Genomic DNA, 16,541 nt, shown 5'->3' on the forward strand with positions numbered 1-16,541 from the left:
GTGACCCTTGCCTATAGCTCATTGGGGCTGGAACTCAGGTCCATCTGGCTCTGAAGCTACCACCCAGCCTTCTGCCTATCCCTGGCCGGCTGTCCCTGTCCTGCAGAAGTCACCTCTGTTACAAGGGACAACCATTTGTGGGCAAAGTCCCAACTCTTCCCCTGGCCTGGCAGCCTATGGGATTTCCCCCTGCCCCAAAGCTCTGGGATGGGGGAACCACACTGGCCTTGCTTACTGCCCCCCCCCAACTCCCGGCGGTGCTGTGGGGGTAGGAAGACGGCTGGGTTGCGTTCTCTGCTCACTCTCCGTGCTCCCAGGATTAATGCGACCATTCGGGCAAAGCAGAGGCGGAGTGTCACGGTCTCTAGCAGATGTGGTCCACTTTGTTTTTAAGTTTGGCTCCAACATTTGAAAATAAGAAAATCATTTGTCCAAACCCAGTTCGCCCTGGAAAATGAACAGGCCGGCATTCCCAAGCCTCAATTTTGCCTGCCGGCCTCTGCAGGAGCCGGCCCCCGGCCCTGGGGGAAAGACGTGGGCCCTTCTCGTGGGGCATTTCCGGCCAGTTCACACGGCATTTCACGTGGACAGGTCGTCTCTCTCCCCTCACCAGGCGAGCTGCCATGCATCCTCGGGCAGTGGGCCTCACCCTTGGGTGACTCTGGGACGTTTGCCAGCGGGTACGTGTGATGGCCACGACTGGGGTGCTCCTGGCATCCCGTGGGCGGGGTCCAGGGATGCCGTTCGCCTCCCCCAACCCCGTCCCCACGGGCACTGTGCCCGGGACGGTCTGGTGTCGTTGGTGCTGGGAGGATCCACCTGGACCCGGGCAGTGGATCGCAAACGTGTCCCCAGACCAGCAGCATCATCACCGCTTGGGGGCTGGGTGGCAATGCAGATCCTGCGGCCCTGCCCCCCAGCCAGAATGCGGCTCCCAGCCTGCGCCCGGAGAGACAGCCCAAAATGTCTGTGCTGCTGAGATGGAGACCCTGTTCTAGCTTGTCAGCCGCGGTGCGGGCCTGACCGTGCTCAGATCGAGGCCCAGCTGGCCCCTGCAGGAGGGGCCTGCCCACTGTGGCGGCTGTTTACCTCGGTCCAAAGGCAGTCCGTCGGCCAGGCCTGCCCCGTACCAAGGAAGCAGGGGCTCGGAACTGCCCACCTGCCCAGCAGGTTCTCCCCAGCCAGGCTGGGCACACACCAAGGGCTCCAGCCCTCCATTGGAGCATGACAGCCAGCCAGGCCTGCTGCTCCCGCCCTGGGAGCCGCAGAGGCCTTCAGGGCGGCAGGGGCACAGAGTGCATCCTGATGACCCAGAGAAGAGCTCCAGCTCCGGGAAGGTCAGTGGGCTGGTCACTGGCTTTGCCCCGAAGGGTGGGCACAGGCTGGGACAGGCGGGAAGCCTGTCTCTTTTCCTGGAAGGCCCAGAGCTGGCGGCCAGAGCAGGTCCGATCCCACCGTGGGCTGGGAGACACCATCCCCTCCCCTGCCTACTGCTGGGGCCCGTAGATGCAGACAGGCGGGGAACCGGCGCACCGCCTCCCCGCCCCACGCTAATAACTTGTGCACCAGAGACGCAAACAGCAGACAACAGAAGCCCCGACACACTGTTATTAAGGTTGATTCAATCCACGAGGCCTGGGTGCCGCCTTGTAATTTCCCCCTTTGTCTCCAGATCAAGGAGGGGAGTGTGGCTGACTCCATCCAGCTGTCGCCCGTGCCCGAGCCCCCATGCAGAGCAGATCTGGGAGGGCTGAGGCCTGGGCCAGTGACCTCCTGGTGGAGGAAGACGCTCCGGTGGCCTTGGCTGATGACAGGAGACAGTCCCGGGGTACCTCTCCTCCTGGCAGAGCTCTCGGTGCCCCCAGCCCAGGCACCCCTCCTCCTGCCCACCGAGGACCCCTCCCGGTGGGGGAGGGGAGAAGCTAGGCCGAGTGGATGGGTGCAGATGGCCTTGACCCCGCCACGTCCACGCTGGCCGCGCTGCTGCTCGGTGTTGTCTGGAGGGCTTGGCTTTGAGCGCTCGCCGGGCGCCCTCACTTCTGGCTGCAGTGCTGGGCACGACCGACTATCCATCAGCAGGCGTCTGCCCCCTCCTCTCTCCGACACGCACACAGGATCTCAGTGCCAACCGGCCTCTGCATGAAACCCACTGTCACTTCCCGTGAATCAGAGCAGGGACACCCCAGTGTGACCACCATGGCCGTCCTCAGACACCGCCTGGAGCGCCCTGGGGGATCCCCCTACTGGGAACCGCGGAGTGAGAAGACCCCCAAAAGACAGGGACCTCCGCAGCAGCAGGCCACATGGCATTTCCTTAATGTCAGCAGGTTGCACACGGACGGCCTTTTGTCACTGCTGTCCGGTTTTGTGCAAGGGCTGGTCTGGGGCCAGCTGGTGACCAGCCGCAGTCGTATCCACGGGAGAGCTGCTCCTGCCGCGTGGCAGGGCTCCTGCGTCCAGGATAGTGGGGGTGGGCGAGGGGGCGGGGATGGAGCCCCGGGAAAGCCTCGGAAGAGCTTGTCTAGGCCGGACTTGGCCACCAGAGCCCAGGAAACCTCGGGAGCGGGCGCTGCTCCTCCGGGCTTCAGTCGGAGGACAAAACAACCACTCTTCTTAGCTCAGGGCAGAGATGGCCTGATCTGCACCCAGTGTGGGGAAAACCGACCAGAACCAAGACACGGTCACCCCCACGGCTGGCCAACTGCGGCAGCTTCTGGAAGCAGGTCCCGGGGCTGACCCTTGTTCCGCTGGCCACACAAGACAGGAGGGGTAGCCAGGAGGGGCCCGGGGAGCTGTTGCGGCAGCCTGCGTCTTCTACAACACGGCCCCTCAAACCTCTCGGGGTCCCAGCGTCCTCCGGGGGCCTGGAAACAGTTTGGAACCGCTGGGACCCTAGGGAGAGCACGTCAGCCGGGAGCAGCCACGGCCCAGCAGACGGAGAGAACCTGAGGTGGTGACGTCTGACTGAGGGGCCCGCAGAGGGAACCCCGGGTCTTCCTATGGCCCCAGGCTCCTTGCTGGTGTGGTGCCCACGGGTCAGGAAGTGTGCTCAGCGGGAGGGGGGCAGGGCCTTGGAGACATCAGTGGGGGCAACAGGAGGTGGTCAGGCTGGGGTGTCCCCAGGCTGCTGACGGCTGGCTGGAGGGTAGGGACCCTGTGCTGCGTGCGCTTTTGGAAGCAACAGGGAGTTTGGAGCCGCGGTCCATGGAGCAGAGACGACCCTGGCCCAGACAAAGGCAGGCTTACAACCTGGTGGCCCCACGGTGACCTGCTCAGTCGGGGAAGAGGCTGAGTGGGTGGAAACTTCACCTCCTGGGTGGAGTGAAGCGGGGGCAGGCCCAGGCTGACGCCACTGGCTTTAGGACACAATGGAAAGGATAATGTCCCCACACCCACGCGGGTCGCTTTCCCAGCACGGGACAGGGTCAGGCCATGTGGGGTTTGGAGATGGGTCCCCAGGACAAGCCAGACAGAAGTTTCCAGCAACAGGCCTGCAGCGACAGGCCCTCAGGCACACATCCCCGCTCTGCTGGCCTCTTGTGACAGAACTGGACAAGGCCGGGGCGCTGGCAGGGGTTGGCTGCTTATGCTGGGAGGGGCCGAGCACCAGCAGCAGTCCCCAGGGGTGCCCACAGGGCTGGAGTCGGGGACCAGAGGCCCCACCAAGCCCAGGGCCCGGATCAGAAGGGGCCTGTGCTTGGGGGACCCTGCAGGCCCGGAGTGAGGCAGAAGAAGGGCACCGGGAAGGCGCGTGCACCCGGGCCCTCGTGCCTGCCGCCACGTGGCCGAGTGTCCCTGATGGAGCTCGAGAGGCTGCGGCTGCCACAGCCCAGCCCAGGCCACCAGCCCACACTCCCCCTGGAGCGCCCCTGATGGCAAATACCCCAGGGAAGGCTTTCGGCCCAGCCTCCCGTGCCTGGAGGCCAGCAGGGGTTGCTGGGGCAACGGCGAGTTGAGCAGGTTACCAGGGAGCCAGTGCGCACGGCTGGGGCCGCGCCACGTGCGCCCGGTGCTCCCGCACCCCTGAGGCAGCTTCTGGCTTCGTCAGTGTGTCTGCGGGGGGAGGGATGGGACAGGACGGGTGGGTGATTCACAGCATGCGGCCCCTGCCCCACAGCCCTGGGGACGGCGGGCTGAGAACCAATGGCCCCGCTGCCCCCGGACCCCCGCAGGCACATCTCTCGGGTCCCCCAGTGTGCGGGGCAGAGAGGGAAGTGCTGAGGTTCCTGGCAGCCACCGTCCCCTGGAGGCGCCGGCTCGGTGGCAGGCGTCAGAGCTACCGTGTGACGCTCCGGGCAGAGTCAGCTAGGAGAGGAGGCCAGGAGCCTCCAGCCTCCGGATGGGCTCGGTGGCCCGGAGCAGCCAGGGTCCTGTTCTGTCCACAGGCAAGAGGGGGGTGGGGGGCAGGTCCCAGCCCAAGCCCAGCCGGCTGCGCGGCCCCGCCTCCTGCGACGGTCCTCGGATCTCGATGCCAGAGCATGACAGGCACGACACAAAGCCACACAGCTTTGTGAGATAATTTTAAGAGAAGTATTTTTAAAAGTAGTCGCTCTGCCCCAGGCTGAGGGTGTCGGATCCAGGGCGCGGCCCCTCGGGGCACAGGTGGCCGCCGGGGGCCTGCGCTCCCCCGCTTGGGGGGAGGGGAGCGAGGGGTGCCTGTGTCCGGCGGGCGGGCGACGGGCCGTTCACCACTTGAGGAAGACCATGCCGGCCAGGACGGCATAGCCCAGCACCAGGAAGAGGACTTTGAGCAGGCGGTCGCTCTTCTCCTCCAGCTCCTTTGCCAGGATCTCGAAGAAGGTGACAAAGAGGAACGTCCCGCCCGCCAGACCCTGCAGCAGCACCGAGGCCACGCTGCTGGGCACCCCCTGGGCACTCTCGATGCCCAGGCCGATGCCGATGCCCAGGGGGATCATGGCGCTGACGGTGACGGCCAGCTTGGCCGCGTCCCTCAGGGCCATGGCGCTCCTGGCCATGCTGATGCCCAGGGCCACGGCCACCAGCGTCTCGTGGATGGCCACCCCCACGAACAGGCTCACCACCTTCTCTCCGTCCTCCTGCAGGCCCAGGGCCAGGCCCTCGAAGATGGAGTGCGCGGACAGCGCGAACACCAGGCTCAGGAGCCGCAGCGGGCTGGAGCGCGACAGCTCCTGGACGCTCAGCCCGTGCGCGTGGGGGTGGGGCTCCGCGTAGAGCGCGTGGCCCCGCGCGCCCCCCATGAAGGGGCTCTCGTACTCCGAGTCACTGCCGGCGTCTGAGCCGGCGTTGAAGGTCTCCAGGTCGATGAAGGATGGCTTCTCCTTGCGGAAGGTCAAGATGAGCTGCTCCAGGAAGACGGTCATGAAGAAGCCCAGCATCACGATGGTCTCGGCCAGCGGGTAGTCAGTGCTGATGTGCCCGAGACTCAGAACTTTCTGCAGCTGGAGCGGAAGATGCGCAAGAGGGGAGAGGGAGGGAGAGAGGGCTTCAGAGCGGGCGGCCTGGCGTCTGGCCGCCAACGCAACAGGGTGTGGGAGCTATCGCTGTTCACTTAGCAAAGCACAGAAATGTCCCCTTCACACAAGAAGCTAAAAAAATAGGAGAAGGTGGGCTCACCCTTGCGGGGTTCGGGGAAAAAACACCAAAAACTCCGTTACAGAGGGCACTTGAGGGTTAAATCAGCCAAATATTATGAATCAAGCTGTAGCGGGCTGAACTGTGGTCCCTAAAGTCACGCCCACTCGGAAGCTCAGAACGTGACCTGACTTGGAAGAAAGGTCTCTGCAGGTGTAATGAAGGTGTGATGGGCTGAACCATGTCCCCCACCAAACACTCCTATATTCCAGCGTCTGAACAGCTGGAATTTCAAAACCGACCCTCCTTAGAGGAAGGGTCCTTGAAGAGGCGAGTCAGTGGTCTGCGGCTGCTAGGGTGGGCGGCGGCCACTAGGACGGGAGTCCTCGCAGGGAGCAGCACGTGAAGAGGTGGCAAGGAGACAGGCCTCAGAGGGACCCAGGCCTGCCAGCATCTTCCTCTCGGACCTGTGGCCTCCACAGGGACAGACGGCAAACGTCTGAGGGGTTTTGCTGCGGCAGCCCCCGGGGAAGTCCTACCTAAGCTAAAGTTCTGGAGACGAGACAGACCATCCTGACTTAAGATGGGATCTTACCCCAGTAACGGTGTCCTTATGAGACAAAAAGGAGGGGACACAGAGAGACACTCGGGAGACGGGCAGGTGACCCAGAGGCAGAGTCTGGGGTCATGTACCTGTAAGTCAAGGGACGCCAAGGATTGCCAAGAACCCTCCAGAAGCAGGGAGATGGCGCAGGACAGACTCTGCCTCACTGTACCATCGCCCAGCCTCTGCAGCCCTGAGGCCTGTGTGGGGTCTGCTGCCACAGGACGGTGGGCGGCGGCTTCCAAGGTCTTCCTGCGTGAATACGACTCCACGCAGGCCCCAGCCGGGGGATCCTGCCGGCAGCGCTGTCCAGAAGCGCAGTCTGACACCGAAGACCCCGGCCACATGCGGCCCAGGGGGACCTTACACACGGCCGCGTGGCCAAGGACCGGCACGTGGACTCGTGTCTCATTTACTTCACTGAAGCTCAACCAGACAGGCAAGGCGAGGGGCTGCCGCTCGGTACGGCGTGGCGCTGGGTGCCGTCCGGCAAGGTGGCAGGTGGGCTCCTCTGGGCTGGGCTCACTCTCCCTGCACTGCTAACGAGGCGTGCATACCCCCGGGGCTGCAGGACGGCCGTCAGCTGTCTGGACCGCTCCTCCTCTGGCTCACTCACACTGGATGATGCTCACACTTTGGGTCCTGGGTCTCGGGGCCCAGAGTCACCCCCGCACGGGAACCCCGGCCGCAGATAGACCCCTTCATCTGCTCAGCATCTCCGGGAGGCCTGCCCGTGCTCCACCTGGGAAACCCCAGCCCGTGAGAAACACTAACGGCCCCCGCCCCCGGAGGAACAAAGATCAGATCCCCAGATCGGGAGAGACAAGGCAGACACACAGAGGCCACAGCTTTTGATGCTGCCATCTGTGGGGTGACCAAGCCAGCAGCTGCAGGCTGAGCCTGGCTGGGGGCCGGGGGAGGGAGCGGACTCGTCCAGGTTCAGGTGTGAGCAGTGGTGCAGCCTGGAGGGGCTGGGGAGGAGCCTGGGAGGCCACACGCACTGGAGGGGCTGGGGAGGAGCCTGGGAGGCCACACGCACTGGAGGGGCTGGGGAGGAGCCTGGGAGGCCACACGCACTGGAGGGGCTGGGGAGGAGCCTGGGAGGCCACACGCACTGGAGGGGCTGGGGAGGAGCCTGGGAGGCCACACGCACTGGAGGGGCTGGGGAGGAGCAAGGCCATCGCAGCAGGCCCGGCCTGAGGCAGGAGCGTGACGACGGGTGACGGCGCGAGGACGCAGCAAAGGTGGGTTGGGGGTGGGAGGGCTGGACATGGCCCTGGGGGTGCAGACGGCCTGAGGGAGGGCTGTGGGATCTCACCCCCAGGGATGCTGACTGCGTGAGCTCCCACGCTGGGTCACGAAGGAACGCCAGGTGGGTGGCCGGAAACAACGGAAACACAGGCACTTGCTGACGAAGCAAGTGGCTAGGTTGCGGGGCTGAGGGCAGCCCTCGGCCACGGAGAAACAAGGCCCTCGTCTGACAACCGGGAAGGAACTGAATTTGCCCACCAGCACGTGAGCGTGGACACTGATCCGTCCCCGGCAAACCCTGAGATGCAACCACCGCCCCTGGAGACCTGGCATGCCGCCTGATGAGGGCCTGGAGCAGGGGGCCCAGCGAAGCCGTGTCCAGCCCCGACCCAGAGACACTGCAGCGTAACTAACACGTGCCACGTTAAGCTGCGAAATCTGTTATTGCTGGTGAAGCCACAGCAGCTGCCGGAGGAGAGGCCGGACTGGCGGCTACAGGGCAAGGTGGAAGCCCTCCAGCTGGGATGCCCAGGTCTCACTCCGGCCCCTTGTCTGCCAGGGAAGGCCCAGAGAAGGGGAGCAACTGACTCACGGTCACACGGCAAATCCATTTCCGGTCACTCCTGCATGGTCACGGCTATCACCAAGCTCGGTGGCATCATTGAAAACGCATCAGAAACCCTGGGTCATAAGGTGCCACGGACTGCGGTGGCCCCCAGGGAGCCCTTACCTTCTCCCTCACGGCCGGCAGGAGAGCGTTGAAGCACGTGGCCAGAAAGACCCCACCTCCAAAGGTGTTGCAGAGTGAGAGGATCTTTTTGGAGCGATGGGCCTTCTCAAAATCCGTCTCGATGATCTTCACGGGGAGCAGGGAGCCCAGCAGCATGAAGAAGAACACGCCCACCATGCAGAGGATTTTGGCCACCAGCAGCTTCATCATGGTGGCGGCCCGGGCTGCTCCGGTCACTGCGGGGCCCCACCATGTGTGGGCGCACACTCCCGTCCCACGGCGTGCTACCGGGCCCCACCACGTAGCCGCGGGCTCATGCCTCCGTCCAGCCACTGTGAACGCCAAGGGCAACCAGGTCAGCCGTTGGATTACCCGAGCAGCTCTAGCGACCAAGCCCATCACCGCCCCCCCCGCGCCCCTACGCTTCACTCGTTCCAGCCTGGCCCACCTCGCGCCTCCTGCGGAACATTCCCCGCAGCCGTGCTGTCCAGTACGCAGTCACGAGTCCTGCGTGTCTGCTTAAATTCATTACAATTACATTAAAGGCAAAATTCAGCTCCTCGGTCACAGTTCAAGGGCTCAGCGGCCACACAGGTGTAGGAGGACCGCAGCGGCTGGCACGGACAGAGAGCCCTTCCGTTGCGGAATGTTCTACTGTGCGGTGCTGCTCCACCGGTTTCCCACTGCCCTTCCACGGCCCGTGCAGAAGGCTCTGCACCGCCAGCCTCTGCTCCGCCCCACCCCGCGGGCCTCTGTGGTCCTGGAGTAGGCCCAGCCCCTTCCTGCCTCAGGGCCTTTGCACAGGTTGTTTTCGTGGCTTGGAATACGTCCTTCCCCCCACCTCCTGAGGAGGTCTGGTCTTGTAGGGTCACTGCCTCCAGGACCCCTTGGAAGGGCCTCCCGACCCCTGCCCTAAACCGCAGGCCTTGTACCCACCACGCGGCCTGTGCAGAAGAGGCCCAGGGGCACCGCACGCCCACAGGTGAGCTGAAGCACGTGCCCCTCAAGGAGCCCCGGTGGGGCGGATTTCACCCTGGAAACCGCTCCTCTGCGCGAGGGCCCCGGGCTGCTCCTCCGTCGTGTCCCCGGACCTCGCTCTCGCTGCCCAGGCCCCACCGCCGAGGTCTTCGGGTCCCCAAGCCGGCGCCTCCCGGCCCCGGCCCGGCCCGGGCTCCGCGCGCCGGGAGAGCCTGGAACTCGGCGCCCCTGCGCGGGCGAGCGCCGCGCTCGAGGCCGCGAGGTCCGCGGGGCACGGGCGTCTGTCCTGCCCCGGCCCGGCGCGCCGCTGGCCGCCGCGAACACCCGCCGGTGCCCCGAAGCCCGGCACCTACCGGGCGCCTCCGGTGCGCACCGCTGCACGCGACGCCCGCGGACCGCCCGAGCCTCGCGCTCGGCCCGGGGCCCGGAGGCCGATCAGCACAGCCCGAGCCGGGGGCCGGGGGCCAGCGCCGGGCCTCGGCTAACGGGCGGCCGAGCCGGCCAGACCAACCGCCCCGCCCCGGGCCCCGCCCGCACGCACCTCCGCCGGGCCCTCGCCCGCCCGCCCGCCTGCCTGCGCCGCTCAACCGCCGCGCGGTCTCGACCCCACCGCCGCGGTCCCGTCCAGCCCCGGCTCCGCGCGCGGCTGCCCACGCCCCGCCCACGCCCCTGTCCATTGGCTACCCCGAGCGACCCGGGCCTAGCACGCCGCTCCATTGGCTGCTGTGGCCGTCACTCATCCTGAGACCCCCACCTCTCCTACCGGCACGGGAAAGTAGTTTCCTCTTGCTGAGCGGTAGGTACGGCCAGCAGGTGGCTCCGGTGGGAAGCTCAGACCGTGGAGGAAAGGTTCCGAGAGCACTTGGCCTCCAGAGCTGTCCAGGGGCGCCTGGTGCTGAATGCCGTTCGCAGGGAGGCTTGGCCGGCGTCGGGAGACCGTTCCGGGGAGACGGTCCCTCCAGGGCGTCCGCGACGCCGATGCCGTCCCCGTCAGCTTAAGTCGCAGATTCCTCTCTCAGCACCCCTGCCTACGGTGTGTCGCTCCTGTGCGAGCCAATGAAGAGCTCCCTTTCCGCCCTTCCGGACCAGCCGCCCGAGAGGACACCCAGGCGGGGTGCGGCGCGCGGGCTCGGGGATCGCGGGACCCACAGGGCTATGGGAGCTGCTGCGTGTGGGCTGCTGTCCGGAGTGCTCCCGCAGGCCTCGCGGAGGCAGAGGAGGGCGAGCACCTGCAGGCGCGACCTTCCGCATGGAAGGGACTGAGCGCCGGGGCCGGGCAGGAGTGTGCAAGCGTGTCCCTGCGGCCAAAGCGCAGGGACCCGGGGAAGTGCGGCTGGAGATAAGAGGAGGTAGGTGGCAAAAGGCTTTGGAGGGAAATGAGGAGCAATCGCAGAGTTTTGATCAGAGATGTGACAGATCGGCCGTGTTGCACGCACCATCTGGTACCTGTGTGAATGCGGCCAACGCGCCAAGTAGGATGAAGACTGAACACCGTTGATGCTTTCTAGACAAGAGAAGGTACCTAAAAAGATGGGGCGCCTGGGTGGCTCAGTGGGTTAAGCCTCTGCCTTCGGCTCAGGTCATGATCCCAGGGTCCTGGGATCGAGCCCCGCATCGGGCTCTCTGCTCAGCGGGGAGCCTGCTTCCTTCTCTCTCTCTCTCTGCCTGCCTCTCTGCCTGCTTGTGATCTCTGTCTGTCAAATAAATAAATAAAATCTTAAAAAAAAAAAAAAAGCTAGTGGTACCTGGGTGACTCAGTCAGTTAAGGGTCTCCCTTCGGCTCAGGTCATGATCCCGGGTCCTCGGACTGAGTTACACATCAGGCTCCCTGCTTAGTGGGGAGTCTCCTCCTCCTCCTCCTCCCTCTACCTCTGCCTCTCCCTCCTGCTCATGAGCGCACTCTCTCTCAAATGGATAGATAAAATCTTTAAAAAAAAAAATTGTTCCGTGCCCTGTAAAAGCAGAGTTATGAAAACAATGTATTCATTTGTTAACTAAAATCTTATTGACAGCCTACTATGGCCCAGTCGTGGAGAGAGCTGCGAAGAATGAAGTAGGGAATACTGTGATGTGAATGAACGGGGCTCAGCGAGAGCGGCCAGACCCAGAAGGACCTGTCCCGAAGGACCCGTCCCGCAGGACCCCACTCCCAGGAGGGCCCCAGAGGAGTCCCATCCACACGGACAGAGAGGAGAGGGTGGGAGCCGAGTCTGGGGTGGGGATGGGGAATCCATGCTTCGTGGGGACAGAGTCCCCGTGTGGGGGGAGATGGAAAGTGCCGGAAACAGAGGGTGGGTGGCTGCAGGACGGGGTGAGTGTGCTTCACGCCGCTGAGCCATGCGCTTAAAGTTGTTAAAATGGTAAGTTTAACTTTATGTATATCTCACAACAATTTTTAAAAAAATTAGTAATGGAGTCAAAAACAAACAAAAGACTGACTTCTGTCTTCCTACTACCTCTCCTGCCTGCCTTGAAGAAGGAAGCTGAGATGTTGGAGAGGGCCCACACGCTAAGGAACTGAGGATGACCTCCAGCCAGTAGTCAGCAAGGGACTAAGACCTCCCGTCCGAGACCATTTGAGGAGTGGAATCCTGCCGACGACAGCATGAGCGGTCTTGGAAGGGGGTCGCGTCCCGGGCATGCCTTCAGATGGCTGCTGCCCAGTGGACACCTTGGTGGTACATTTTGAGAGACCCTGCGGCTGAGGACAAAGACTGTACGAAGTGCTCTGAAGAGGAAGAGAGAGTTTCGTGTGTGAGCTCAGCCAGGAAGCGAGGGAGAAGTAGGAGCAGCAGAGCACAGCTGACGTAATGATGGAAAAGAATCCGGCACGCTGGAGGCACTGGAGACTGGGCTGGCTGAATGTTAGCCAGCGGCGGGGAGGGGAGAGATGAAGGACAGTCCCATGGGCCACGGTCAGGAGTTTCCGTGTTACCGTGAATGCAGCGCGATTCGCTGAAGGGGGTTACGCGGGTGAAGCTTGTGATCCAATTTATCTCTTACGGTGATTCTGACGTCTGTGTAGAGACTGAATTGTGGGGAAGCAGGAGTGGAAGCAGGAGACCAGTTAAGAGTCATCTGGGCGAGGGGCGCCTGGGTGGCTCAGCGGGTTAAAGCCTCTGCCTTCAGCTCAGGTCATGATCTAGTCCTGGGATCGAGTCCCGCCTCGGGTTCTCTGCTCAGCAGGGAGCCTGCTTCCCTTCCTCTCTCGGCTTGCCTCTCCGCCTGCTTGTGATCTCTCTGTCAAATAAATAAATAAAATCTTTAAAAAAAAAAGAGTCATCTGGGCGAGGACAGGCACTAGTTTAGATAAGGGCTCTGGCAGGGAGATGGTGGAACCAGGATGGAGGGTGAGTTGAGAGGACGTGGTGTTGGTTCGCCCGGGCGGGTTGCAGGAGTAGGAGGGGTCGGGTGACTTCTCTAGTCTCCGGTTTGAGCACTTAGGTGGATGCTGGCGTTGTTCGCTAAAACAGGAGGGACTGGAGGAAGTGCAGGTGTTGGAGGTGCTGGAGGACCGAGCTGGGCTTTGCAGAGGTTAAGTGTGGCATGTCTGTGAGTTCTTAATGTTTAGTGCTGATTTCTGCCTTCCTCATCGTAGGCACACAATATGGGGTGCCTCTTCGTTCTTATTAGACACTTTGTTATTATAGTATTTGTTATCATGTTATATATATATATAGTATTATAGTACTTGTTATTCTAGTGAGTCTTTTCCTGGCTTCCATAATTCACAACAACAACAAAAGATGGTTTATAGTAAGTGCACACCTGGTAAATGCCCACAGGGTGACGCCTTCCTACAGAAGAATTCGTGATGCGCAGTATCGGTTCCTAGTTATCTAGAGCATGAGACTGCTCGGAGAAGCATGCATTTCTGAAAACTTCCTGGGCTCTAGGACCTGTGTACGAGCAGGTATCTTCAGGGCACCGTAGGGAAAAAATTGACACACCCGACTGCATCGTCAAAATGCAGTTCGAAATACCCTCTAGTGGAGGACACTATGAATGGGCTTAAGACACAAGAAACGGGGGCGCCTGGGGGCTCAGTCGTCGGGCGTCTGCCTTTGGCGCTTGTCATGGTCCCAGAGTCCTGGGATCGAGCCCCACATCGGGCTCCCTGCTCACCCTGCTCTCCCTCTCCTGCTCCCCCTGCTTGTGTTCCCCCTCTCGCTGTGTCTCTGTCAAATAAATAAATAAAATCTTTTTTTTTTTTTTAAAGAAACAAGATGGAGCAGAAGGAAATGCCGACAAGAGAAGACAGGGCACTTGATAGAGAACAAAGAAGCTAGAACAAAAATGGGAAGGGGGACGAATAAGTTATCCACAGGAGAACGCATATAGAGGGGAGCAGATATCACAGAAATTGGAAGTAAAACCATTCTAACAGCTTGATTGAGGCTAATTGACGTAACACGAGGAATGACACATATTTAAAGTATGCAACTTGCTGAGTTTTGACATATGTGTAATGTACCTGTGAAACCACCCTCACAGCCAAGAGTGACCATGACCCGCTCCCCTGCGGGTTCCCTCCTGCCGCTTCACGCCCTGACTCCCGAGCACCTAGCCTTTGGCGCGGTGGTTCATTTGGGTAGTTTCTGGTGTTGGCTCTTGCTTAGGTCTGCTCTGAACACGCCTCTGTTTGCCTCTGGATGGTCATTCGTGTGTGTTGCTGTTGGGCGGACGTCCGTAGTGGGTATTGTAGTCGGGGTCCAGGGGAAGCAAACCCTTGGTTTTAGGACTTAATGGAGCTGGTTTCCCCCCTTTGGTGCAGAAGAAGAGTTAACATGGCAGTGTAAGGCCGGCTGGCGAGGCTGGCCCTCCGCGGCATCTGGAATGGAACTGCGGGCTCTGGCCAGCCTTGCTGCTGGGGGTTCGGGTCTCTGAACCGTCTGGGCAGACGCGAGGTTCAGGCTGAGCACCTGTTCCCCTCCCCGAGTCTGGGCTCCTGGCTGGATCCATCCAGACGGTCCCGCGAGACCAACGCCCACAGAGAACCAGGTGCTGGGTCTCTACCAGCCCCCGGAGACCACACCACATATGCATGGTCCCGTCTCGTTTGTTGGGAACTAAGTGTGTCCTGTGGGACACCCTGGGAGAGGGCTCTGGAAGCTCCCACCCCCGCCACCCACGCGGCCGTGGGGACGACTGTCTGCTGGACCCTGGGGTCCTACTGGCACACCCCTGCACCGGGGTGCTCCTGGGGCCCTGGATGCATTTCTGTAATGACAGCACTTGCTTTGTTCATTCTAACCGTTCTGCTGTATTTGCCTTACATTATGGTTTTAACCATGTTCCTCAGGTATCTAATGACATTGAGCATTGGCTAACTGCATATCCTGTTCTTTTGGGAGCCCTGTTTTGCCCATTTGAAAAATTTGGTTCAGGCGCCTGGGTGGCCCAGTCAGTTAAGCAACTTAAGCATCTGCCTTCTGCTGGGGTCATGATCCCAGCGTCCTGGGATCGAGCCCCGCATTGGGCTCCCTGCTCAGTGGGGAGCCTGCTTCTCCCTCTCCCTCTGCCTGCCACTCACCTTGCTTCTGCTCTGTCAAATGAATAAATAAAATGTTTTTTAAAAAGCTCTTTAAAAAATTGGGTCCTATTTTTTTAAAATATTTTTAAAATTTATTAGACGAGAGAAGAAAGAGATCACAAGTGGGCAGAGAGGCAGGCAGAGAGAGAGGGGGAAGCAGGCTCCCCGCTCATCAGGGAGCCTGATGCGGGGCTCGATCCCAGGACCCTGAGATCATGACCTGAGACGAAGGCAGAGGCTTAACGCACTGAGCCACCCAGGCGCCCCGGGTCATTTTTTTCTCATGGATTTGTAGGAGTATATTTTTGTGAAATTAAAAAAATATGTGTGTGTGTGTGTGTGTGTGTGTGTGTGTGTGTGTGTGTGTGTATAGCAAATGGCCTCATCCACTCAGGCAGGCTGGAGACCCAAGGGAGAGCTGACGCTGTAGCTTGAGTCCCACGGCCATGTAGAGGCTGAATTCCTTTGAGAATTTCCTCTAGGGACCTGTCTTTTCGCTGAACGCCTTCAACTGGTTAGGCGAGGCCCACCTGCACCCGGAGGGCCCACGTTCTACTCCAGACCAGCTCATTAAAATGTTGCTCTCTTCTAAAAAAATACCTTCCCAGCAACATTCAGACTAGCATTTGACCAAGACCAAGTGGCCTGGCCAAGTGGACACGTAAGATTATCACGGTGCTGTGCTCTTTAAGAAAATCTGCCTACCCAGAATCATATTCTAAATTTTCTTCTATGATTTTTATAATTTTACCTTTCCCCCCTTAGATTCCATTTTATCTGTATCAAAACCAGGCACAACCACCCATGGCATAAACGCGGGGGAGTGTGACCCTTGAAGGTGGTAATGGGGGCAGGGACCCCAGGCGGGTTGCAGGGCGGGCTCTGCCCTTGGTCCCGGTGCCAGCGATGGCCGCGTGCTGCCCTGTGGACACTCGTCCCGCGGCCTGCTTGTACTCTGTGCACTTACGCGTGTGTATTGATGCTCTGATGAAGAGTGTAAGCAGCGTGGTGACGAGAGAGGAAAGAACGCAGCCCCCTCCCGCCCCAAGTCTACACCAGCTGCCAGCCGCCGTGCGCGGAGCAGAAGCTCTGGTTGTCACCCCAGAAGGGGTTCCCATTCTCTGACCCCAGGAGGGTGGCCCTGCGCGGAGCCCGACATCCTTGTCTGCGACTTAGACTTCTGAAAGGACAGCCAGCTCTAAAAGGACAGGCCTGACCCCTGGGACTGTGGCCCTTTCTAGGCTGGAGACTGGGTGGTTTCGTTCTTTCCGGTCCTGATGCCGAGGACCCACGCGTCCGGGAGGCCGGGGCAGGGCTGCGCCACCTGCTGGTCACAGCGCCTCCCAGATGAGGGCCCCTTGGGAAGAGCCGGTTTGCGGTTCGGAGGGGTGGGGGTGGGGGCGGCGCGTTGGGAAAGCCCACGTGGTGTGGGGTTTTCAAGTCACCCAGCCGGCGGCAAAGCCTCTGCTGTCGGGACACAGGAGCCCTCAGAGAGGGCGAGAAGATCGTTTCTGCTTGTGGCACCGTGGGTCGGGGTATCTATGCATGGGACACCTCTCTCTAGGGCCCACTGGGTGTCGGCAACACCGTGGGGCGGGCGCTGCGGGGGGGCTGAGCACCTCCCTGACCCCAGCTTCTGACGCCAGGCGCTCCTCTGGCTGTGATGACCCCCGATGGCCCCTGGACACAGTCCAGGCCCCCGGGGCATAACTGACAGCCGGGGACACCCCTTGCTTGCTTTCTTCCGCGGCACCCCGGGACTCAATCTGGGTGGGGCTCGCGGTCCAGGGCCTGGTCACCACGCAGGCCACACGCGGGGTATGGGGGCCGGGGACAGACTCCACGATTCCATCTACGGTAACAGCAGCCGCCTTGCCTTTCGAGGCTCAACC

At 61.5% G+C, this 16,541-nt stretch overlaps 1 protein-coding gene across 3 annotated transcripts; it reads right to left on the minus strand.

Annotated features, from left to right (window-relative positions):
• Positions 1-1,590: 1,590 nt before the first annotated feature.
• Positions 1,591-9,761, minus strand: SLC39A3 (solute carrier family 39 member 3). Of its 3 annotated transcripts, none has more exons than XM_045990455.1 (3): positions 9,658-9,761; positions 8,139-8,470; positions 1,591-5,420 (listed from the first exon to the last, which is right to left on the minus strand). In XM_045990455.1, exons 2-3 carry the CDS (start codon positions 8,346-8,348, stop codon positions 4,686-4,688), a joined length of 945 nt encoding a protein of 314 aa, XP_045846411.1. In that variant the 5' UTR covers positions 8,349-8,470; positions 9,658-9,761; the 3' UTR covers positions 1,591-4,685. The 3 variants fall into 3 exon arrangements, with proteins under 3 accessions (XP_045846411.1, XP_045846412.1, XP_045846410.1); XM_045990456.1 differs by lacking the exon at positions 9,658-9,761 and adding an exon at positions 9,470-9,637; XM_045990454.1 differs by lacking the exon at positions 9,658-9,761 and adding an exon at positions 9,075-9,401.
• Between the last annotated feature and the right edge of the window lie 6,780 nt (positions 9,762-16,541).

Source organism: Meles meles, chromosome 20 (assembly GCF_922984935.1).
Source record: "Meles meles chromosome 20, mMelMel3.1 paternal haplotype, whole genome shotgun sequence".
In the NCBI taxonomy this organism is placed as follows: domain Eukaryota; kingdom Metazoa; phylum Chordata; class Mammalia; order Carnivora; family Mustelidae; genus Meles; species Meles meles.

Coding starts and splice junctions, on each gene's coding strand:
- SLC39A3 (XM_045990455.1), bottom strand. CDS start 8,348: ATGATGAAGCTGCTGGTGGCCAAAATCCTCTGCATGGTGGGCGTGTTC. Junction 5,421..8,138: donor TGCCGGCCGTGAGGGAGAAG/GTAAGGGCTCCC, acceptor CTTCCGCTCCAG/CTGCAGAAAGTTCTGAGTCT.